The 25,687-nt window shown below is 41.3% G+C and overlaps 1 protein-coding gene across 1 annotated transcript in view; it reads left to right on the top strand.

Annotated features, from left to right (window-relative positions):
- Positions 1 to 25,687, top strand: part of ADGRV1 (adhesion G protein-coupled receptor V1) — a 366,634-nt gene that overhangs the window by 306,594 nt on the left and 34,353 nt on the right. Inside the window, exon 88 of the mRNA XM_054397457.1 lies at positions 431 to 552. Coding sequence (XP_054253432.1) covers positions 431 to 552 — 122 coding nt within the window. The remainder of the gene's footprint in view (positions 1 to 430; positions 553 to 25,687) is intronic.

Raw genomic sequence — 25,687 nt, 5'->3', positions numbered from 1 at the left:
TTTTTTTGTATTGGTAATGCCTGTGTTCTTTCTCCTTTAATTCTTGAAAATTTGGTTTCCTCACAAAGTTTCCAGAACTTACCATGTGCTATCCCATGCTTCTCCCAAGGTCAGCCTATGTTCTGACTCCATGACTTCACTTCCCACCCACAGAGCACCCATGCCTGGCTTGCTGAGCTGTGCTGTGACCCCCTGCCCCCCCCATCCCTGTTACCCAGTTGGCCATGACCTTCTGCTGACCTCTTGGCCCTGTGTTGCAAAAGCTCTGGGACCCCCAACCAGGTGGGGCAGGAGAAGAGCTGCCCATCTCTGGAGAACAAACTCCAAGGTTGGCCAGGGACGGTGAAACTGGGTCCTGCATCAGTAATGCTTGTAAAAGTGTTTTCCCCAGGGCACACCAGCTGACATGCTGTGTTTGTGTTTTTTCCAGAGATCCCCTTGGTCTTGTACCTCTTTGCCCTGATTTCTGTGACCTGGCTGTGGGGAGGACTGCACATGGCTTACCGGCACCTCTGGATGTTGGTCTTCTTCATCATCTTCAACAGCCTGCAGGTAAGAGCTGGGGCTTTTTCCTTTGGTCCTCTCACCTATGGGGGTCACCTCCACCACAACACAACCTACTGGGCACTTCTGCTTCACCAGCTGAGCAAGATCCAAACAAGCACTGTGGAAGTGTTAATTATGTGTTTATTTCTCAAATTAATATACAGAGTGCCTATTAAAGCAAGGGATGCATGGGTTTGAAGCAACAGCAGCATAATTGCATGGATTTAATTTCATGGCTAATACATTGGGAAAGAAAATTGCTGGCTTCTGTATCTAATGTGTTACTGAGATAATCATACCAGTAAGACTGAACTATCTGCAGCCTTCACAACAGCACTTGAGTATTTCAGTTTTCTGTTTCTTTTAACTCTAATTAAAGAACAAAACCCAACAAAACCAACAAAAAAAACCCCAAAACAACCCCCCCCCCCAAACACACAAAAATTTAGAATTGCATAACACTAATATTGAATCATATAATTTTTTTTTTCCATTATGAGAAATGAGCCTTGAGGCTTAGCTTTTCTCATACAGCATGCATATTGGTAAAGCAAAGATCTTTTCACTGGGAAAAAAAAATCAAGTATAGACTAGGTGCTGGTAATTATTTATGAATAATTCAAATAGTCCTTTGCAGTATTTTACACCTGTGAGTGTTTCCACTGGACTTGGTGCTGCATCACACTGCATTCAGTGCCACACTGCACATTGCAGAGCTGTTTATAAGATAGTTTAGTTGGTCACAGAAGTAGAAAAGCCTCTGATGTCTGAAAACACTGACATTAAGAAGAATTTAAAATATGTATAAATACAGTTCTGTGATGTTGCAAGTTCCTCTGCCATTTTTATAATGCAAATATCTGTAACACCATCTATGATCACTTGATAATCTTAAAAGGTTGCCTCCAAAGAAAACAATTCCATGATACTATTATTTTTCCAATATTAAAAATCTTTGTAGGTCAACAAATAAAAAACTAATTTAAAAGGTGTATTTTCACAACTAATACTTATCTCAGATTTGAATTTAAAAGCTGGGAGCATCCTTAAGCAGAAATGTAATATTTTCAAAATGTAGATCTCAGATACAAATTCGTCCTTTTTTTAATTTAGAAAAATAATTGCTTATTCTCATTGTAATATCCATGGTTATTCAGTCCATATTGTCATTATTCTGTACATATTGGCTTAAAATAATTGTTCAGTCTGAGGAAACCTTGTTGTGGCCTTCCAGTATCTGAAGGGGACCTATAGGAAAGCTGGTGAGGGTCTTTTTAGGGTATCAGGTAGTGATAGGACTAGGGGAAGTGGAGCAAAACTAGAGGTAGGTAGATTCAGATTGGATGTTAGGAAGAAGATCTTCACCATGAGGGTGGTAAGACACTGGAACAGGTTGCCCAGGGAGGTGGTGGAAGCCCCATCCCTGGATAAGGTTTTTAAAGCCAGGCTGGATGAGGCTCTGAGCAACCTGATCTGTTGGAGGGTGTCCCTGCCCATGGCAGGGGGTTTGGAACTGGATGATCTTTGAGGTCCCTTCCAACCCTGATAGTTCTGTGATTCTGTATGATGTTTGATTTGTCTGTAAAATGAGGTGAATAGATTTGCTTAGTGATTGTCTAGAGCATAGACATAAAATGTTTGGGGTTTGGGGTTTGTTTTGCAGTGTATGCTAATGCACTGATACTGATACAAAGCATAAATCTTTGGTGATGTTTGTGGGCATAGATGTAGATATACATATATAAAATTTTATATGTATATATAAATTATATATGTATGTAGAATTTATGTATATGTATATACATGTGTGTGTGTGTATGTGTATATATATAAATAAATTCTATATACATGTAAAAAGAATTATTCCCAGAATCCAGTTTGGGTTTATATTGCATAGAACTGTCTCAGATACAAATTTCTGAAATGAATAATTTATTAAAATTGAGATTTTACAGCAAAGGTGAAACAGGGCCAGAACAATGTAATATGCATGGATATTTGCTTTAAAATAAAACTGCGTTATTGCCAGTGCATTATTTAAAGAAAAGGGATATGAGTGCTTTGTGAGAATTATAATTCTTGACCGGAGTCTTGACCCTTCAGTGTAACTGCAGAAGACACTTTGTACCACTCTGCTTTGTATAACTTGGAATTTCATTTTATCCAAGTAAAGTTCAAAGCCATGGAAATACTGTTGTTTTAATTAATGTTGCCTCTTTCACGACACTAATTCATGAAATAGGATCAAGAAGTAAAACAAGGTATGAAAAGCCAGTTATGGCCCACAGGGTTTCAGTGGGATTTATTGCACTAGTGGTATAATAGCAGGTGATATGGAAAACACAGAGATAAAAGTCAACATGAGCCAGCAATAGCCTCTGGCAGCCCAGAGGGCAACTACGTGCTGGGCTGCATCAAAAGAGTGACCAGCAGGACAAGGAAAGGATTCTGCCCCTTTGCTCTGCTCTTGTGAGACCCCACCTGGAGTACTCCTTCCAGTTTCGGTGCCCCCAGCATAAGAGGAATGTGGGGCTGCTGGATTGGGTCCAGAGGAAGACAAGGAATATGATCAGAGGGCTGGTGAACCTCCTCTATGAGCACCGGCTCAGACAGATGGGGATGTTCAGCCTGGAGAAAAGGGTAGACCTTATAGCAGCCTTACAGTACCTGAAGGGGGCCTACAGGGAAGCCAGGAAGAGATTTGTACAAAGGCTGATAGGGTAAGAAGGGATGGATAAAAGCTTGAGGAGGGCAGATTTAGACTGGAGATTAGGAAGAAATTCTTTACAGTGAAGGTGGTGAGACTCTGGAACAGGTTGCCCCAGGAGCGTGTCCGCTCCCTGGAGGTGTTCAAGGCTGGGTTGAGTAACCTGGTCTAGTGGAAAGCATCCCTGCCCATGGCAGAGGGGTTGGAACTAGGTGATCTTCAAGGTGCCTTCCAACCTAAACCATTCTATGAATCTATGAAAACCATACCTAGAATATTGCTTAACTCATGACTGCTATTGGAGGTGTACCACTGAGTGACTCCAAGATCAGGATTTTGTGTAGAACAAGCTAAAAGTGAGATGATATCAAGAATGTTTGCTTTTCTCAACCTATGTGAAGTTTTTCAGCTGGTTAAATTTAATGCTTTTTATGTAGTTTTGTTGCCATTCGTGCACTCTAAATAATCTTTGGACTTTAAGAATTTTTTTTTTTAAGTCTTTTATTGGCTTCTCTTTGATTATTGTCTGGTCTTTTATTAGCATTGCTTGTCCAATGAAAATTTAAGTGCCAGTTAAGACTTGTATGGGTGATACATAACTTCTGTGTGCTTCTGCTGGAATCTTTTGGGGTATTATAATTTCAGAAATATTTCTACCATAATTTCATGCAACCACAAGAATACACATCACTTTCACTATGAAGAGCTGTAGTCTTCTGTTGTCTGGGTCCTGCAAGAGGTTGTGAATATTGATAGGTGCATTTCTAATCTTTCGTAGGAATGTCCTCAGCTGCATTTCCACCTTCAGTGTTAGACAACTGGGAAGTACAGATTGAGAAACTCTGTTTGAAATCCCTCAGGAGAGCTAGAAAATGTAAAATTAAGAAACTGAATACTATAGTCTTCACCCTCCACTGCCTGACCTGCCTTATGTTTTTATCATCATGGATGAAGCACTGACTTAGTTTCAAGCTCATGGTGATGCCAGACCTCCTGCACTGCCATTCTGCCCACAGTCCTTCATTTAACTTTCTACCAACACAAGCTACTGCTTCACCAGTAGATATTTTCACTTTCATACTGGGATCTAATTGTTGGGCTTCTTACCCTAATAATAGATGGTAATATCTGGAGTGTAACTGTAGGTAACAACAGGCCTGCAGAAGACACTGCAGCACCTCTAACCAAATTACAGTAATACTGATTTTCCACATCAAAGAAGAAAGCTCTCTTTTGCTGTTCCTAGCCTTAGAGAGCCTGTAAAACCTCAAATATAAAATAGATGTTCCTTTATTGAAAGAAGATGAAAAAAAAATTTAAATTGTAATCATCTTTTCCTAGTTAACATGCACCATGCATCATCCATGGACACATTCAATGTCAGGTTGGACAGGACTCTGAGCAACCTCTACTCTAGGTGGTCACTGCAGGGGGTGTGGATTAGATGAACTTTAAAGCCATTCCATGATTCTGCAATACTTTCAATTAAAACTTGCATGTCTGGAGCTCCAACTCAAACAGTGGTGAATAAACACTTTTCGTTTTAGCTATGAGTAGCTCAAGAATTTCACACTTCATGTTTTAAAAACATTCTTTATCCTTTGCTGGAGTTTCATAGAATCATAGAATTGTTAGGGTTGGAAGGGACCTCAAGGATCGTCTAGTTCCAACCCCTCTGACATGGGCAGGGACACCTCACACTAGATCAGAGCCTCATCCAGCCTGGCCTTAAAAACCTCCAGGGATGAGGCTTCCACCACCTCCCTGGGCAACCTGTGCCAGTGTCTCACCACCCTCATGGTGAAGAACTTCTTCCTAACTGAATCCAATCTGAATATACCCACTTCTAGTTTTGCTCTATTCCCCTAGTCCAGACATAAAATGTAATAGAAATGTATCCACTGCCTAGTAGTACTAGATATTGGAAGTTACTTTTAAAAAGTGTGTAATTTTAAAAGGGAAAGATACCTTTTTAATGTTGGGTATCGTGTGAGTAGTAAAAAAATGGAGAAGGTCTTTCACAAACTATGGTTTTTATATTTGTTTGTTTGTTTTAATACCTGATTGTCTTCAGTGCTTTGTAAATCTCTACCATAAAACAAGTTTAAAAAAAAACAAAACAAAACACCACTTCCTGGAACTCCCCCATGTTTTAAATAACCACCCCACATCCATTGTTCTCCTGTTTTAAAGTTGCCATTTATCTAATCAGGAAACAGAAAAACTGACGTGTGAGACTGGTGACCAAGCATGCAGCATGAAAGGAAAAAATGGGGAAGGAGTGAGGTGAAGAGTCTGTAGATTTTCTTAACCTATGCTTTTCATCAAATAGATACACTGCATTGGCTTATTTAGAGAAAATGTCAAGCATGCAGACTGTGTGGAAGAAAATGAGGGGCTTGCTATAAGCTGGTATAGATTGATAAAGCTTTCCCAGACTTCATTGCCATTAATGAAGGGCTGGTCTCAAGGGATGCACGCTCCCCACCCTGCTTGAAAGGTCCTTCTGGCCTTCAGGCTCTGCAGAGCCATATTCATCCATGAAATGGACAGCTGTCTCCAGTGCCCTTTGAAGCCTGAATTTCATCCCAGCTGTTGAGGAACAGGAGAGCAAGAGGGCACTTTGCAGTGGATAACACACTTTCATAATGATTTTGAGAGGAATTAGCTGTCTTTTAGTGCTGGCACCTCATTCTCATGCATTATGTCTTTACCAGCTCTCAAAGTTGATGTTCATTAAAATGAGGCTTTTTTTTTTTTCTGCAACTAAAGGTGGGTTTAGTTTTTATTACTGGACATTTCTGTTACACAGCATGCCTCTTTGAGATGGAAAGCAGTTTAGTGTTCTTTAAGACCTTTTCCCCAACAGCAAGCAGAGCATGAAATAGTTTACAAGAAGCAGAGACCTTCTTCCCTGCTGCTCAGGAGCTACAGATCATATAATGAAGCAGAATGTGACCCATTAAAATGTTCTGGATATCCCAAGGGATTCAGCTCAGGAGACTGGCAGGACAGAGCATATTGTCCACTTTAGTTGTTTAGCCTTATGACATGAATTTCCTACGAAATGCACTTGGTAGGAAAATCATCTGTTAAGGACAAAAATCTTCCAAGCACTTCCTGCAGGAAATGGTTCCCATCAGAGACGAGTTTATAGCAGGAGCTATTCTGGTGCATGGAGAGGAAAGCAACCCTTTCTCTGTAACTTCAGGAGTAAACATGCAAAGTGCCTTGTGGGGTGAAAATAGCTGACTTATTAAATATAAAAGTACATTGAGAAAAGCATGAAAGGAAAAGGGTAAGAAGTGTGTTTGGGATGTCTGATGTTTCAAGTTCCTCACTGGTCTGCTTCTGATTATCCTACAGAGGTAGCATCAGCATTTTTAAAATAAATTCCATGTGATCATGTATAATAAAAATGTATATTTTTTATACTTTATAATTAATATTTCCTGGCAGTGGTATCTTCAAACACCACTATAGCTTATTTACAAAATAACTTCAGTCTGGAGAAGAGAAGGCTCCAAGGTGACCTTCTTGTGGCCTTCCAGTATCTGAAGGGGGCTACAAGAAAGCTGGGGAGGGACTTTTTAGGCTATCAGGTAGTGATAGGACTGGGGGGAATGGAATAAAGCTGGAAGTGGGGAGATTCAGACTGGATGTGAGGAAGAAGTTCTTCCCCATTAAGAGTGGTGAGAGCCTGGAATGGGTTGTGCAGGGAGGTGGTTGAGGCCCCATCCCTGGAGGTGTTTAAGGCCAGCCTGCTGTAGTGTGAGGTGTCCCTGCCCATGGCAGGGGGGTTGGAACTGGATGATCCTTGTGGTCCCTTCCAACCCTGACTGATTCTATGATTCTATGCTTCTATGAAAATGCATTCACAGGTTCAATTATTCAGTTGTGGGTTTTACACTCCATGTATAAAGACAGTTAAATGATTTAAGCACAGATATAACCTTTCCAATACAGTAATTCAAAGTGGACATACAGGTGCTGTGATCTGTGGGTTTCCCACAAATGGGATTCCATGGCAGATTAGCCAAGGACTCACAACTTCCTCCTCTGTCTGGTACCTTCCCAGATGCTGTGGCTATGATTCGAGCAGTCCTTGGCTCAGAGAGGGCTAAGGAGCCTCTCTTGTGCCCACTTGGGCTGTAGCCTCTTCTGGAATTCAGTTCCCTTGGAGCTTTAACCCTTTCTGCCTTGGTCCAGATGCAAGGCCTGTGTGAAGTTGTTGGTCTTCTAGAGCAGGTTCTTCAGCTGCTACTTGGGCAGCATTTGGCTGTAGTCACTATCTGGGTGAGAACAAGGCAAGTTGCCTGACTTTTGACTGGTTTAAATACTGTCCCAGGACAATTAATGCCCTTTGGTATCACGGGACCCTGATAACTGGACAACTACCTGAAGGGAGGTTGTAGCCAGGAGGGGGTTGGTCTCTTCTCCCAGGCTACCAGCACCAGAACAAGAGGACACAGTCTCAAGTTGTACCAGAGGAAGTTTAGACTCGAGGTGAGGAGAAAGTTCTTCATGGGGAGAGTTGTTAGATGTTGGAATGTGCTGCCCAGGGAGGTGGTGGAGTCACCACCCCTGGAGGTGTCCAAGAAGGGACTGGACGTGGCACTTGGTGACATGGTTTAGTAGTCATGAGGTCTTGGGTGATAGGTTGCACTTTGATGATCCTTGAGGTCTTTTCCAACCTTATTGGTTCTGTGATTCGATGGGATGGGGCATATCCAAACATGGCCAGGGACACACAGAGTTCCCAGCTGTGCTACGAAGTTAATTGCATGTGGTATATGTTTATCTGGACTCCAGGAAGTGTCCAGGTTAGCATATTCTCAGGTGCTTAGTACATTGTCTGGGCTAAGGCATGTGTGGGGGTATGACCTTTCAGAACATCATGACAAAGCCCTCATCTCCTCATCTTTTCACTTGCAAAGCTAAAAGGAACATTTACCTCCTTCCTTTACATATGGTTGCCTTCATGGATTTATCTAGTTGGAGAACTATAGCTTGAAGTGTTCTCCAGGGGTCAGTACTGACTCCAGTCTTGTTAAACATCTTCATCGAATGACCTGGTTGAAGGGACAAAACATGCACTAAGCAAGTTTGCTGGTGGCACAAAACTGGGAGGAGTGACTGACACCCCATCAGGCTGTGCTGCCATTCAGTGAGACCTGGACAGTCTGGAGAGCTGTGCAGAGGAAACCTAATGAAGTTCAACAAGGGCAAGTGCAAGGTCCTGCATCTGGGGAGGAATAAGCCTCCTGTCTACCACCTTGTAGACAACAAATTCACATGAGCCAGCAGTGTGCTCTTGTGGCAAAGAAGGCCAAGAGAGACCAAAGATGGTCTCCTGGGGTGCATCAAGAAGAGTGTGGCCAGAAGATTGAGGAAGAGTGTCTTCCCTTTACTCTAACCTAGTGAGCTCACATCTGCAGTACTGTGTCCAGTTCTGGGCTCCCCAGTTTATGAAAACCAGGGAACTACAGCAGTGACCCCAGTGGAGGCTGTGAAGATGCTGAAGAGACTGAAGCATCTCTGTGAGGGGGACAGGCTGAGAGACCTTGGGCTGTGTAGCCTAGAGAAGAACAATCTGAGATGGGATCTGATCCATGCTCAGTGACAGCCTGGGACCAGGCTCTTGTCAGTTGTGCCCAGTGACCGGACAAAGGACAACACAGGCACAGACTGGAACCAGGAGGTTTTCCTACTGGACAGGAGGAGAAACTGCTCTAGAGCCCTGGAGCAGGCTTCCCAGAGAGGTTGCAGAGTCTGTTTCTCTGGAGAGATTCCAAACCTGCCTGGCCATTGTGATCCTGAACAATCTGCTGTGGGTGACTCTGCTTTAGCAGGGAGTTGGACTCGATGTTCTCCAGAGGTCCCTTCCAACCCCCACCGTGCTGGGTTTCAGTGATTCCCTGATTATTCACGAGGTATCGCCTAGGTTCAGGAGTCAAAGTAAGCCTCTGTCTTTCTAAAGGTTAGGATTTCACAAGGTGTTTTGCATGCACTCTACTCATCTCAATGATCACCATGCTTCTCTTGACAACCTGGGGGTGTTTCTGGTTTGCTTAGGTGACGTCATCAGTGGCGTGTTTACCGTACGATGGATCCGAAGTTCAGGGCAAGGGGTAGATCCCTTCCCATTGTTTGCAGAGTGGTTAGGATGAAGCTTCAGACATGTTCTCTTCCCTGCAGCTGACTTCTTAGTCTCTATTTCCAGCAAGCTGTGCTAGACAACTCGATCCTAATCTAATGTAGAAACAAGCATTTGGTGGTGTCTTAATGTATACTCTGATCTGGGTGTGTGGATCAAGCTGAGCACACTCCACAGGAAATGGTGGATATAGTAATAATAATAATAACAATAGTATGCTTCAAAGATATTCCCTCTGGAACATATAAAACTAACGTGTTTGCAGCACTGGTGGCTGTAGTAAAGGAAAGTTCTTTCACTGAACAGGGAAGGAACAAATGGACCTTCTTCATTATAGCTGAATTTGTGTGAAGCTAAAATGCCTTTATTAAAAAGGGGATTCTCCAGATTGTGATGTCTGCTGTCAGTATTATAGGGAGAGTATTTCCCTTTTCCCCTTAGTATTCAGTCAGTCTGGAAAATAATCTAAATATTTGTCTAACTGATGCAAGATTGTGTAATTGATAAGGCCAGACATGGTTCTGCTGAAGAGAACAGAGCTCACTGGTTAAAAAAAACCAACCAAACAAACAAGTGGAAATCAAGTATCATGTCTGGATGGAGTTATAGCTACACATGATAGATTGTATATCTGAGAGGAGGAGGAAGAAATTGATCCAGTGAAGGCAAACTGTAAGGTATTAGACATCTCATAGCTGTGTGTTTTGTTGTACCTTGTCCCATCACACTCTAGCCCCAGCAATAAATTAATTCACTGAGAGTAATTTCAAATCAAAACACTGCTCTTATGAAATCATTAAATTCTACCTATCAACAATACCAAAACTCCATAAAAACTTGGAGGTATCCCATCATTAACCACAGTACTCAAGAAGCTCTTGTGTGGTTGCTTTGGGTGATGCAGATAAGGGTAAAATTGTCTGTCCTGTGTTTGACCACACTGTGATGATTCATGCCCACACAATCACCCACAGTGTGACATGTACAACACAACTTCCCAGGAAACACAGGAAAAGTCTGGATGTTGATTGATTGTTTCCAAACTGGGAAAAATAGTTGGCTTGCCTAATACAACCATTTTTGAAAGGCAGTTTTTTTGTATTGGATTATAGTAGGAGACCATTCAAAGTTTTGGGTACAAATATTTGAAAAGTCCATGGTTATTTTAGCAGAAATATGGATGTACAGAAAATGAGTAAGCAGGTGCAGCCCCCAACCTAAAATTGGCTGGAGCAGGCATGATTCACCACATTTCAGTAATTAAAATATCAGAGGCAAACCAGAAGAGGAGCAAAGGCTAGCTCAAATAACAGAGGAGATAAAAGAAAACTGGTAAATACTGTGGGGGAAAAAATAAACTATTCCAAACCAAACAATACCAAACCATACCATACCATACCATACCATACCATACCATACCATACACCATACCATACCATACACCATACCATACCATACCAAACCAAACCAAACCAAGCTAAACCAAACCAAACGAAACAATACCAAACCAAACCAAACAATACCAAACCAAACCAAACCAAACCATACCATACCAAACCATACCATACCAAACCAAACCAAACCAAACCAAACCAAACCACACTAAACCAAACCAAACCAAACCATACCATACCAAACCATACCATACCATACCATACCATACCATACCATACACCATACCATACCATACACCATACCATACCATACCAAACCAAACCAAACCAAGCTAAACCAAACCAAACCAAACAATACCAAACCAAACCAAACCATACCATACCAAACCATACCATACCAAACCAAACCAAACCACACCAAACCAAACCATACCATACCAAACCAAGCCAAACCAAACCATACCATACCAAACCATACCATACCAAACCAAACCAAACCAAACCAAACCACACTAAACCAAACCAAACCAAACCATACCATACCAAACCATACCATACCATACCATACCATACACCATACCATACCATACACCATACCATACCATACCAAACCAAACCAAACCAAGCTAAACCAAACCAAACCAAACAATACCAAACCAAACCAAACCATACCATACCAAACCATACCATACCAAACCAAACCAAACCACACCAAACCAAACCAAACCATAGCATACCAAACCATACCATACCAAACCAAACCAGACCAAACCAAACCACACTAAACCAAACCAAACCAAACCAAACCATACCATACCATACCATACCATACCATACCATACCATACCATACCATACCATACCATACCAAACCAAACCAAACCAAACGAAACAATACCAAACCATACCATACCATACCATACCATACCATACCATACCAAACCAAACCAAACCAAACCAAACAATACCAAACCATACCATACCATACCATACCAAACCAAACCATACCAAGCCAAACCAAACCAAACTAAACCAAACCAAACCAAACCAAACTAAACCAAACCAAACCAAACCAAATCAAATCACATTATATAGGATCATAGAAAGGTTTGGGTTGTAAGGGACCTTACAAATCATCTAGTTCCAACCCACTTGTCATGGGCAGGGGCATCTTTCACTAGCCCAGGTTGCTCAAGGCTCTGTCCAACCTGGCATCAAACACTTCCAAGGAGGGGACATCCACAACCTCCCTGGGCAACCTATTCCAGTGTTTCACCACCCTTACTGTAAAGAATTTTTTCCTAATCTCCAGTCTAAATCTCCCCTGTTCCAGTTTAAAGCTATTGTCCCTCATCCTATCACTACAAGCCCTTGTAAAAAGTCCCTCTCTTCATGGAATGACAGAGAATAAATGTAGCAAGAGAAATCAAAATGTCACAGTTTCAGAAACAGGAAAAGAAAAAACCAAACAACTTTAAAAAATACAACATATTGAGAAAGCAAGAGGAAAACATCTACACAGTTTTGTAAGTCCATTTTATTAGTGCAGTAAGGAAAATAAACAGAAGTGTTTGGTTTATAAAGCTTATGGCTTGCACTGGCTGCAAATAAAATACATATTTTTTTCCTACAACATACTATTTAACTCCTGGACACAGTCAGGGGACACTGAGAAGGCTACCACTATAACAGGTTCACTTCCTGTTTCTTATGGCATCTTCCCGAAGTGTCTCCTCCTGATGAGTCAGAGGTGGACTAGATGCTCCCATACAGCAGATCTGATGATCAAAGCCATAAAAAAACCAAAGGAAATCAAATTCTAGACAGACATGAGATGCAAGGCAGCCTTGTGGGCTGCAAATGCTGTGTAAAGACTTTGCAGAAAAAAGTGATTCTGTGCTTCAAATAAGCTCAACAAAAACAATGATTCCATCACAGTAGGTGAACTACAAGCAGAAAATCAAGAGTAGCACATAAGCTTATTCCAATAAAAATAGTATAAGCTCTATCAAACACTCTTCTGTCAGCTGAGTGCATAAACCAAGCACAGTTAAAACACAGCTCAGAGAATTGGTGCACTACCCCAAGAGCAAAACAAAATACAGAGAGCAGGCTTCATACCTGTGTGATGAAGTAGGTTCTTAAGGCTGTTTGTGGAAGCTTGGATGCTCTTCTGGACAAGCTATACCTGGAAGGGGAGAAAGTCATAAATTCAGTGCTTGTTTAATATTTGGACAATGAAGAAGTAGGGGGGAAAAAAAGTGGTTGTGAGGGGTTTGGGTTTTTTTGTTGTGTGGTTGTTTGGGGTTTTTTTTTGGGGGGTGGGGTGTGTGTGGCAGTTGTTTTGGGTTTTGTTTTTGTTTTGTTTTAATAAAAACACCCTGAAAGGTTGTTCAGTATTTGCATTTATTTTAAAGAAAGTAAAAAGAAATAATACAAAGCAAATAAAAAGCAGTTGTTCCTTTTTGAGACTTTGCACATTCTGACATCATCAGCTAAACTTCTGGGATTTAATCCTGCTTGGGCCAATGGCACTGATGTGCCTTATACCAATTTGTGCACATTTCTGAGGCCACCTCAGTGACTTGTTTATTCAGATAAGAACAAGACACTGTGGTATCCGTTTTTTTATATCCCTTTATATGTATTATTTCCTTCATAAAGAAAGATTATCTTTGTTCCTAGTTACAGCCCCAAACATAAACTGATATATGAATAATGTAATGACTTAGGAAATGATGGTAAAATATTTCATTTACCTATTCAATTTCTTATGTAATGCACCCAGAACCAGTCTGCAGCTGAAGAGAAAACAAAATTGGACACTGTCAAATAAACAAAAGAGGCATTGTTAGGTTGGAACTAAATACACAGGAGAAATCAATGTCAGAAGAGATTAGCTTCTGGAACCATGCTTATGATGAGAAAGGTACATGGAATAATGTATAATGAGATTGAAAAAAATACAGAGTGAAAGAATTGACTGCAATGAGCTTTGGCTTTGGTTTACTGGATTTTCAACCAATGGTTAGTCAAGAATATTTAGGGTACATTTCAATCAGTTGCCCATTTAAAATAGAAAAATTTTTTTTTTTTTTTTTAATATACATAGTGTCTCTTCAGAGGAGATTCCACAACCTCTCTGGCAGCCTGCTCCAGGGCTCCAGCACCTTCACAGCAAAGAAGTTTCTCCTGCTTTTCAAATGGAACCTCCCTGGTACCAGTTTGTGCCTGTTTCACCTTGTCTTGTCAGTGCTCACCACTGAAAAGAGCTTTCCCCATCCTCTTGCTTCCCAACCCTTAGATTGTCTCATTCTTCTCCAGGTTAAATAGCCCCAGGTCTCTCATCCTTTCCACCTCTCAGAGATGCTCCAGTCCCCTCAGCATCTTTGTGGGCTCTCTCCACTGTTTTCCTGTCTCTCTTGAACGTGGGGAGCCCAGAACTGGACCCAGAACTCCATATGTGACCTCACTAGGTGAGAGTAGAAGGGGAGGAGAAGCTCCCTCCACCTGCTAGCCACACTCTCCTTAATGCACCAGGATCTAGTATGTTCTTTTCTTCCACCACTGTCAATAAGAGCTGAGTATTCTTCTGTGGAGAATGAAACAGCAACCAACTTGCTATGATGTCTGTAGCACATCACCCACCCTTTGATTTTACACTGCTGCCAATCACTTTGTGATGCCATAGATAGCCTTTTTTTTTTCTTTCAATGACTCAGCTAAAAGAAGTACCTCAGTGTAATCACAACCTAGTATCAGTCTGTATTTTGCCTTTTAGTGCAGACTTCTAAATCCTGTTCTGTCATTTTAAGACTTTACTGATGGTCATGGTATTCATAAGTGGAGAGAGTGGCTTCTGTGTCTTTGAAAGTAAGGAGTTTATTTGTACCTGAAAGGAGTTCATCCAAACTTGCTGAAAGACCTGGCCATGTAGTTGTGAGCCTGGTTTTGAGAAGTCATGGTGGCTGAGGGTAAGTGTGATGGCAAGGAAAAAGAGAATGTTAGTCTTAAGTTTTAGGAAGGCTGTGTTTAACTTCAAGAAATTTGTGGGTGACTGAATAGGAGAAGTGGAACTCCTCTTGGAAATTAGGCAAGGCACCTATCAGGCTATACCAAGAGGATTTTGGCCAACAGACTGTGTTATTGTGCCTGTCTACTCAGACCTAGTGAAGCCAACACCTGGAATGCTCCATCCTGTTTTGGAGTCTGTAGTTCATGAGTGTTGTGGTCAAGGGGCGGAATTATTATTACCCTCACAACAATAATAAACGATATGGCAAGTGGGAATTAATAAAAATAGTAACCTTTTATTAATGAAAATTGCCAAAACTCATTGAATAGGATCGTTGTACAGTTGGAATATATATTTACAATGGGAATATGCAGACTTGGGGCAAAATACAGACAATTCAGTGCAAACTAGGAGGCAGTAACTTGGAAAGAGAAAGTCCCCGAGAGCAAATAGTGCTTGATTACAGTGGGGGAAGGCTCAATAAGAACCTTTAAACCCAAAGGGCAATGAATTAATTACTCACAGCTGGTTTTACCCAGATGGGGATGCTGCTGCTGCTGCTGTGTGAGTTTCCCACGTGGTCCCAGGCTGATCTGGCTTCAGCGGACAGCAAGCAGTTAACGACACTTCTCGCTTGGGGCACTTGCTTGGTTCCTGGGTACACTGAGGCACGGCACGAGTCTGGTGGCAAGGGAAGCAGGCTAGGTGGATCCGGCTTCTAGGCTTGTGGCTTATCCAGCTTGCATGTGTATGGCTTGTGGCTTTATCCCAGGCTCCAGACCAGGCGCTCAAGGCAGGCCAGGGCAACTCGAGGCAGCTTCTACGAGATGGGTCCAAGTATGCATGAAAGCAATGTAAGGCTTGAAGCAAGGCTTAAAGCAAGGCAAGGCAAGGCAAGGGTGACTACCAAGGCACTTGTCTATATACATCTTGCCAGAGGTCAATTGGTCCAATGGGGCACTGAAGCTAATGTGTAGCTGCCCAGTGGAAAGTGTTCTGCCAGGCTATAACCATAAAAGGCAGAAGCAAGGACCTTCTGGGTGGGGGAACAGTGGTCAGCTCACCCCACATAAACATCTTGTTTACCAGACAGGCAGGAGTCCTGTCCCCTTTGTTCTTTTTCCCCATGTTGCCCTGGTTTTCTGCAGGAAGGAGGGAAGAGAAAGGGACCTTGTCTAGACATCCTAAGGTCTGTCTGGGTTTGTATTGAGCCATGTCATGGCCCTACCATGACAGTGAGGTGTGTTGAGGGTCCAATGAAAGGCTCTCATGGTGGTCAGAGGCCTGGAGCACATGTCCTGTGAAGAGTGTCTGAAGGAGCAAATATTTGAAAGGTGCATAAAAAGATTGATGATGATGATGATGATGTAGATATAATTTTCTTCCCCTCTACTCTCTTGTTAGTGCCAAGTAACAACAACAAGGACACCTGGCCACAGAACTGTGGCATAGGAGGTTCAGACTGGGTATTAGGAAAAACAATTCACTGGAAGGAAATAAGGAGCTAGAACTGCTTCCCAGAGAGGTTTGGGACCTCCAGTGTTGTAGGGTTTTAAAGTTCAGCTAGACAAAGCTATACTGACCTGATTAATGGACTGACCATCTGAGTGGACTGCATGACCTTCAGAGGTGCCATCTAGTCAGTTTTCCTGTGGTTCTATTATTTGATGTGTGGGAAGTTCTGTTCCCAACCCATTGATTGTGATAGATTAGATAGATAGATAGATGCACAGCTAGATAATTAGATAGATAGATACATAGATAGATGCATGCATAGATAGGTAGGTAGGTAGATAGATAGATGATAGATAGATGGATAGATAGATAGATGGATGCATAGATAGATAGAGATGATAGATAGATAGATAGATAGATAGATAGATAGATAGATAGATAGATAGATAGATAGATAGATAGATAGATAGATAGATGAATACTACCAGCCACATGGCACTGAGGTCCTGATTTTTAAGGAAAGCATCAATTACAACAGAGCCAATGATAAAAAAACAAACAAACAAACAAAAAAAACCCCAAAATCCCAAACCCCACAGTTATGTGGACATTAGGCATCTTAAGGAATGTCTTTGGAGCATTGGATGCAGTTTCCCATGTTTCTGCAGAGTGGACTCCATGCCTTCCTGCTTAGCATCATTACATTGTGAAGGATGACCTGAATGTTTCTGTGAAATAAATGCATATGAAGTTTTAATTGCCTCTAGGAAAAGTACTGTTCCCTTTTCCTCCACCCACACATTTCCTGCACAGGACCCTTCTATGCTGCACAAGCCTGATGTTTCACCAGCATGAGAAGGATGTTCTCTTCACCATAAATACAGAGGAGGCCTTCTTGGGGGGCTCTCAAAACTTATTTTATTATCTTATTTTGCATACAGATTCAGTGGCCTCCAAGCAAGTGCTGCAGAAAGGGTGAATGGTATTACTGCTTTTACCTCTCAAGAGTTTTGTTATTACTCAACATAGGCATGCTATGCAATTTTATCACAAACAATGAAAACCTAAGATTTCATTCTGAAGTAACACTGAAATAACAGGAATACAGTAAAAAAATCAGTCAACTTTTTTTTTCCACCCTGAAGCACTATATGGGACATAAATTCCCTGTTTGTATTTTATTTTATCCTTCACAGTTTAAATAGGTGTCACTGTTGGAAGTTCCAGTTTTTATAATGTCACCCAGCTGATGAGTGTTGAAGGAATATGAGTTAAAGGCCCACCAGACCAGCCTCATTAATGGGATGACTCTTTGAATTGATACAAGAAGAGTTCAGGGAAAACATGTACAGGACTGGGAAAAAGAAAATCCAGTCTTTTAAGCATATGGCCCTTAGAGATTAATGCATGGAGATCTTGAAAACATCCTTGAGACCAGTGCTTGGCAGCTGTTCCTTAGAATACTTTAAAAAAAAAAAAGAGTTTATTAATCTATATGCACATGTAGATGGTTTATATAAACTGCAAATGCTTACTTTCTGGTGAGGACAGAGCTGTTCTCTAAGTATATCTGATAATGATTTTCCTAGCTTAGGAAAAATTGTCCAAACTAGGATAGAGTTAGCCAAAAGGAAACTGTTCAGTGGATTCTTTGTAGAAGTGCTTTCTTCCAAAGGAGTGTTGTGGGCTCTATCAGGTCAAGTTAGGACTAAAGATGAGGCAGCCTGACAAGAGAAACAAAGACTTTCTGAAACAGTGACATGATATGAAAATACAATTTTTCATTTTACTCAAAAGCATTTGGAAGTAAAACAAAGAATCCCTGAAATAAACTTGGGAAATATCAGCAAAACCTTTTGTGCCACAGCGTGGGTTCAGTTATACCTTACACTAAATATGTTTTGATTTTGTCAACCAGAAGCCTGTTAGTTAGACGTGTTATAGTTAAAATCAGAAACTTTAAGACAAAATCTAGCTCAGAGGTAGTAAAGTTAGGCATACTAGTCCAAACTATTATCTGCTAATCCAGACCAGGAAATGCAGCAAATCTTTTCACTCTTGGGAAGGTATTTCATGCAGTGGCACAACAAAACCAGAGGAACAAAAGAAGAGGGAAAAATACCACAAAAATAAAACGTGAACAATACAAGTAAGTAATATTGCATCTCAGTACTAATCTTTACTTGCATTTTTATTATGACCTTGGCAGAAAAAAAAAAAAAAAAGACAAATATAACTTTTGATTACAAAGATTTAGGGGTTATTAGTGATTCAGAGGACTGATAAGTGGATGCTGTTTAGTCTGTGGAATGACTTAACAGGAATTGTGTGAGGTCTGACAACACTAAGTGTAGAATTGTGCATTAATAGTGGAAGAATTTCAGCTTTAAGTTCATAAGTTATATGCAACAGGCTAAAAATTGCAACACTTATCCTAAAGAAATACAGACTGAGATGGGTATATTATCTATCTCAGGCCAAATGCAAATCACTAGTATGCATTAGGCTTGAAAGAGGCAAATGTTCTGCTAATTTTGTACCTAACAGCAATATGAATGCCATTATAGGAGTTACTGGTGACACATTACTTAATATCCTGTGGTCATTTCTGAGTCCATTGGTCCAAGAAATGAATTCTATATATGGTAGGAGTATAAAGAAAGTATTAGTGGTGGCCAGGGATTTGAAAACCTTACTTCAGAAGCTTGGGAGTATTTCACATGTCAGCAATCATCTAGCGTGTGTGTGTGCACTGGCCTGGGTCCAGCAGCTGTATAATCACACCAGCGTCATGCTGCAACACAAAGTAACGTATCCTGTCTCTCAGCAGGCATTTTTCAGAGACTTCAGTCCTTTTAGGGAGTTGGCTCTAACTCAGAACAACTTTTTGAGTTCAAACACCTTGGTTCTGCTCAGAAGTCGAAGTGTTGTGAGGACACAAAGTGGGCATGGAGCGTTGCTTTCAAAATTAAATCCCTTTTGACTACATCTACCAGCACAGTGGTCTCTGCCAGCTGGGATGTGTATGGGCAAGCAGTTAAACATTCACCCTTCTCATAAACATCGAGTGTGGCTGTGATCTCATACCACTGCATTCTTTGAGATTTTCAATGTTTCCTTTTATTACCAAAAGAACCATGAGATTAAGGAGCGCGTTAACTGTGCTGTCATACATTTGTTCCAAAGTCAGTCTGTTCGAAAGTATTTAAGCATAATGTTGCCAGTGTTTTCTTTTCATACTGAATTCTTGTGTTGGAGGTTTGTGTTGGTTTGGGGATTTTTTTGTTGGGTGGTTTTTTCTTTTGTTTGTTTTTGGTTTGGTTGTTTTTGGGTGGGTTGTTTTTTTTTTTTTTGTTCTCCAAAGAGGAACATGTCAACAGTTAAATGTGAGATCTGAATATAACCACTTAGTAGCAACTCTCTCAGGAAGCTTTCTAATGCATGTGAGGACTGAAAATCATTTGTGTCTGGAAAGAGTTGAGCAACTGTGAAGCTGGAGCTAACCACAGCTGGACAAAAATTACTAAATGATGTTGTCTTTATTTTGAGCAAAATGTCAAGTGTTGCTCTTTTGCCTTTGCCTTGACAAAGGTCAATTGGATTTTAAAAAGCACCAAATCAGCTTGTGCTGTCAGCTGATTATTTGTTTAAATCTTCAGATGTGTTGTTTTGCTGCTACAACAGAGTCATGAAAAGTTTTAGTAACTAAGTTGTTTTAGATCTGCAGTGCAAAACTGGGAACCACACTGATATTTACTCCTTCTTCTTTTTATGTCTTCTTGAAGGAAGTTGAGTGGAAGGCTTAGTTTTGGGAGGGGTATCATCTTACTTTCTTTCTGTGTGAGTGTGTGAAAATAAAACATCATCTACCGGAGGCTTCCAAATGTTGTGGTTATGCTTCAGAAAACATGTAACAGGGAAGCAGGCTAAAAATTGCAACACTTGTCCTAAAATACGCTCAGATGCTTGGCATATCCTGTAGATTATTTTGAAAGCTCAGTATTTTTTGTGTCCCACCACTTCTAGTACTAATCTTTTGAAATAGAAAATTGTCATTTATATGGGCAGAGTGGTTCTTTCCTGAGTGGAGTGGAGCCAGCAGCTCTTGCAGGACCTTTTCCTCAATCCTGAGTGCTGAAAGACAGCAGGAAAACTGTGATTCTCACTGTGAAGACTTCTGCTTTCCTGCAAAGCTTTGCTATTTTCACTCTGTCTTTTGTGTAACCACATATTATTAGCTGAACAGGCCAACCAATGTGACAGAAATTTTTAATTCATGAAAGGAATAAGTCAATATCAAGTCCTATCACATAACTTTTATCAGTGAACCAAAAAGAGTTAATCTAAACACTTCTAGGTATCTAAGTTAATTTGGTTTCCAAAGGCTTGCTTTTTTTTTTTTTTTTTTGTGATCAGTAAAATGAGAAATGTAATTCTAGATGATGCTTTACCAGACACATAGAAGGTTCCTGCTTTCTTATGCCTTTTAGTTAGTATTACATGTCAATATTTAGGCTCCTTACACTGTAAGGTTTCATTCAATAGAATTGGCTTTGTTGTGTGAAAAGCAAACAAAATTAAAAACAAACACACTAAAAAACCCACAAATGAACAAAACAACATAAAAAAGTGAAAATAATTAATAATGATCTTAGAAACTGGTTACTTTCAGATTGCTTTGTAATGCTAGAGTGCTTTATCCTTTCCTTATCACAGTTTTTTTTTTTTTTTTTTTTTTCTGAGGAACAGTCACTGGAGTCTTGAGAAGCAGGCTCAGATTAGGACTGCCTTGCCTTAGCTGGGAACCTATATACTTGTTTCTCAGTAAATGCTATTCTTTAGATGGAGAAACTATGATTACATGTCAGTTGTAGTGCTCTAGAGTTCGTGAATGGGTCAGGATTTCATTGTGCTGAATACTGCAAAAACAGAGAACAAAATTATGTCCATGCCCTACAGTGTTTATAAATTCTGGTCTGAGGCAAGGAATGGGCATGCAGGACTCACAGCACAAGCAGACAATTAGACAGCAGGCCAGCATGACAGGCAGACAACAAGCTTTTGCAGCCAGGCACCTAAGAGGAGGTCAACCAGAAGGTGAGCAGGTTGGATATTTAACTGTCCAGAAAAACTGTAAATGTCAGTGCACTGCCCTGTTTGAAGTGCTGTGTGGTGGGAGGATTAGAGGCAGTGACAGTAAGTTGAAATAAGTCTCAAGTACACTGAGCTGAGTCAAGGAGGAACACAGACTGTTTTTGTGCTCTAAAACCACACTTAACACCACACACAAGCAACAAGCAGTGTTTGCAACAAGCAGTGAAGGCTCTCCTCTGCTTCTCCTGGAAAGAATTCAGTCCCTTTTCCCTGCTTCTGATTTCACAGAAACACAGAATGGCGAGGATTGGAAGGGACTTCTGGAGATCATCCAGTCCAACCCTCCTGCTACAGCAGGGACACCCACAGCAGGTTGCCTGTGATCACAATGTCCAGACAGGTTCGGAATCCCTCCAGAGAGGGAAGCTCCATCAACCTATCTGTGCAGCCTGCTCCAGGGCTCCATCACCCTCACAGCAAGCAAAGTTTCTCCTCCTGTTCATGTGGGACCTCCTGGGTTCCATTTTGTGCACGTTGCTTCTTGTCCTAGTACTGGGCACCACCGAAAAAAAGCATAGCCCCATCCTCTTGCCCCCACCCTTTAGCTATTGATAAGCATTGAGAAGAATCACAGAATCAATAAGGTTGGAAAAGACCTCAAGGATCATCAAGTCCAACCTGTCACCCAAGACCTCATGACTACTAAACCATGTCACCAAGTGCCATGTCGAATCCCCTCTTGAACACCTTCAGGAATGGTGACTCCACCACCTCCCTGGGCAGCACATTCCAACAGCTAACAACTCTCTCCATGAAGAACTTTCTCCTCAGATCCCCTCTTGGTCTCCTTTTCCTGCAGAATGGCTGCACAGTGGTGTCAGCCACTCCCAGTGCTGTGTCATCACCAAACTTGCTGAGGTTATGCTCTATCTCTTCTTCCAAGTTCTTGATGAGGATGGTGAACAAGACTGGACCCAGTATTGACCACTGGGGAACCTCATGAGCTGCAGGCCTCCATCTAACCTCTGATACCACATTCCAGATTTAGTCCCAAAGACAAACATCTCTGTCCTTGCACACCCGCTTCTTTGTCCTCTTCTGCATGCATTTGATATAATAATATCTAGTCACCACACACATTGAGAAGAGAAAGTCTGCTAGCACCTAGCACAACATTGCCTTGACTGTCTCAGACCTCTTTATTTTTTTTTCCCCCTAAGAAGTAGGTAATCTCAGATGGAGAAGCAAATAATCTGTATCCACATTTCCACAAGGGCTTTGCAAATGAGTACATGTAGATGTCCTTCATGTAGGCTACAACAGTACAGGATGTGGTGAGGCCATGGACTCATGTGAGATTCTTTGAGCACTTGAAGTTTTCCCCTGAGAATTAGTGTAGAAATAGAAGTAAACAGTATTATAATAGTAAAAAAGTAATTTATCCAAAAATCTAGCCTTGTGTGTTATTATCCCAGTCCCTTGAAAAAACCCCACAGAACTGTCCTACTTTCCTGTAGGACACATGAAATACAACTGAGGAAGTATCTTTACTATACAAAATGTGATGAATAGTTAAAGTAACAAAAATTTTCTGAGAGGCTTTGCCTCTCAGCAAACATATTTTAGAATAACACAGATCTTATCTAGTGTACTTGGACAAACACACAGAAATTTGAGAAAGTAGAAAATAAATGTGAGAAATGTAGTCTTTTCACTAACGTATACATTTTAAGCTCATCTGTTGTAAAGAAATTTCAAGGCACTACGATTAGTAATTTTCCACTTGTGAAAATTATCACAAGAGGAGAGATTGATAGAAAACATGAAGAAGAGAATAAATGATTTTTAAATTACTGTCTGTTTTTCTGTAGTTCACCTGTAAGCAGTTATGTCTGCCCTGCAGCAGCATGAGTTACCAGCCTGCCAATCTTCAGAGTGCCTTTCTGAGAAGGATATTATCATCTCAGTTTTATGGATGGCTGGAATAAAAGCCATGGGAAGATAAATGGCTTGTGTAGGGCCAAGGTACTTGCTTATACAGGAAGCAAATTTAATAGCTTCTATGTTTGAGGTTTGTGCTTAGTTTATTAAACCACATTACTACCAATCTCTTAGTCTCTATTGCCCCAAGTACTTTATTTTTCGAATGGGTTTTGTTCTCTAAGTGGAAGCCAAATTTAGTGCTTCTAGTTCATTAAATCCCTGTAAAAGTGGAGAGTAGGAGCTGTGGGGTGAATGATTTTCAGTGCAATCTACATAAAGACCCTCCTCTTCCTGGAAACATCTCTTTTTGGATTGCCACCCTCCTTTCCATTGTCAAGCAGCACATAAAAATGATTTGTAATAGGTAAAATGCCAAGCATGGGCTGGAAGAAAATAATGCAGTGCTTAACATTGGGTGACTTCTAACTTGTCTGGAAATTTCTCCTTGCACAATCCCAAACAATGCAATATTAAAATAATAATTAAAAAATATCCCACGGTCATAGTTCCAGCTTTCTGCCAATAAAGTGATTTTTGTGTCACTTGTATTGACTGAGCCATCTAGAACATTAAAAGGTTATTCTTACTTTGTTCACATAACAAATGCTCTCTGCAACGTGTCCAGGGAAGGGCCCTGAGAATGTTCAGAGGGCTGGGGCACCTCTCTTGTGAGGACAGGCTGGATTGCTGAGGACAGTGGGGATTGTTCAGTCTGGAGAAGAGGAAGCTCTGAGGAGACAGTCTCAAGTTGTACCAGGGGAGGTATAGGCTGGATATTAGGAGGAAGCTCTTCACAGAGAGAGAGATTGCCCATTGGAATGTGCTGCTCAGGGGGGTGGTGGAGTTGCTGTCCCTAGAGATGTTCAAGAAGGGCCTGGATGAGGCACTTAGTGCCATGGTCTGGTTGATTGGGTAGGGCTGGGTGATAGGTTGGACTGGATGATCTTGGAGGTCTCTTCCAACCTGGGTGATTCTATGACCTCATTGTGGCCTTCCAGTATCTGAAGGAGGCCTACAAGAAAGCTGGGGAGGAACTTTTTAGGGTGTCAGGTAGTGATAGGACTAGGGGGAATGGAACCAAGCTAGAGGAAGGGAGATTCAGATTAGATGTCAGGAAGAAGTTCTTCACCATGAGGGTGGAGACATCCTGGAACAGGTTGCCCAAGGAGGTGGTGGAAGCCTCGTCCCTGGATGATTTTAAGGCCAGGCTGAATGTAGCTCTGGGCAACCTGATCTGTTGGAGGGTGTCCCTGACCATTGCAGGGGGTTTGGAACTGGGTGATCCTTGAGGTCCCTTCCAGCCCTGACAATTCTGTGATTCCATGAACCTCCAAGTTCTGTATACTGCAGGTTTAAAGAAAGTGTTTAAGTAGGTGTGAAATGTCTCAGGCAACTTTTTAATAAAAGCAAAGCAAAGAATCAGTCATCATGTGTGTCGGTGTGAGCTGAAATTCCCCCCCCACCGACAATAACCAGGCTAGCCCAGTCTGGAAGCAAATTAAAAGCTGTATTTACAAGCAGAGTCTAAAATCTACTATGAAATGCAATGAATATGTACAAATATACAAAATTCACAACATTCACAAATATATACAATCAACAGAAAAAGCACAACCAAGCTCCCTTTGCTTCCCCCGCCAAGGGGACCCTCCCAAAGGGGCCTCCCTCTCCCAGGAGCTTCCCCCCCAGACCCCCTGGACAGAGAAGCAGAGTTAGTTAAGCAGAAAGTTGTTAACTTAGCTGCCAAGGCCAGTGTGTTATCTTCAGCCAGAGGAGAAGAAGAAACAGCAGCCAGACAGCCCAGCAACTGCCCCCACTGCCGAACGCAGAATGTGCAGAGTGCCTACTTTGTTTTGGGTAATAGTTCTTAAACATTTCTATCTATCCAATGGAAGTGTTTAGAACAATCAGTATTTTGCTTTCTTACACCCAAGAGTGACTTATTTACATTCTTTCACTTTCTCTGTTCTGAACTTTGCAAGGGAAAATTAGAAAGACAGTTTCAAACCATCACATCATGTCAATTAAAAACTTTGTGTGGAGGATGGAAAAGTCCTGGAGTTTGGAGCTGAGGTATTTTGTAGGATCCTGTCCCATTGAGTTATCACCAGCACTGAAGAGCTAGAGAATCAGAAGTAGATTTCATAGGCCTATACCTTTCCTGCTGTCTTCATTCTTGTCCCTTGCTGACTCCAGAAAGACAGCAGAAGAAAAACAATCCCATAAAAAAGCAAAGTGTAAGGTTAATGAATCCTGTCCTCCTAAATGGTGAAAATAGACTCATTAGCAAACTAAATAAAAAAGATCTCAATTTTAGTGACCGGAGAAGAACATAGA

The sequence above is a fragment of the Indicator indicator genome, chromosome Z (genome assembly GCF_027791375.1).
Source record: "Indicator indicator isolate 239-I01 chromosome Z, UM_Iind_1.1, whole genome shotgun sequence".
NCBI classification, from domain to species: Eukaryota; Metazoa; Chordata; class Aves; order Piciformes; family Indicatoridae; genus Indicator; species Indicator indicator.
The sequence above is the reverse complement of the archived record's forward strand: the minus strand, read 5'-3'. Positions and strand labels throughout refer to the sequence as shown.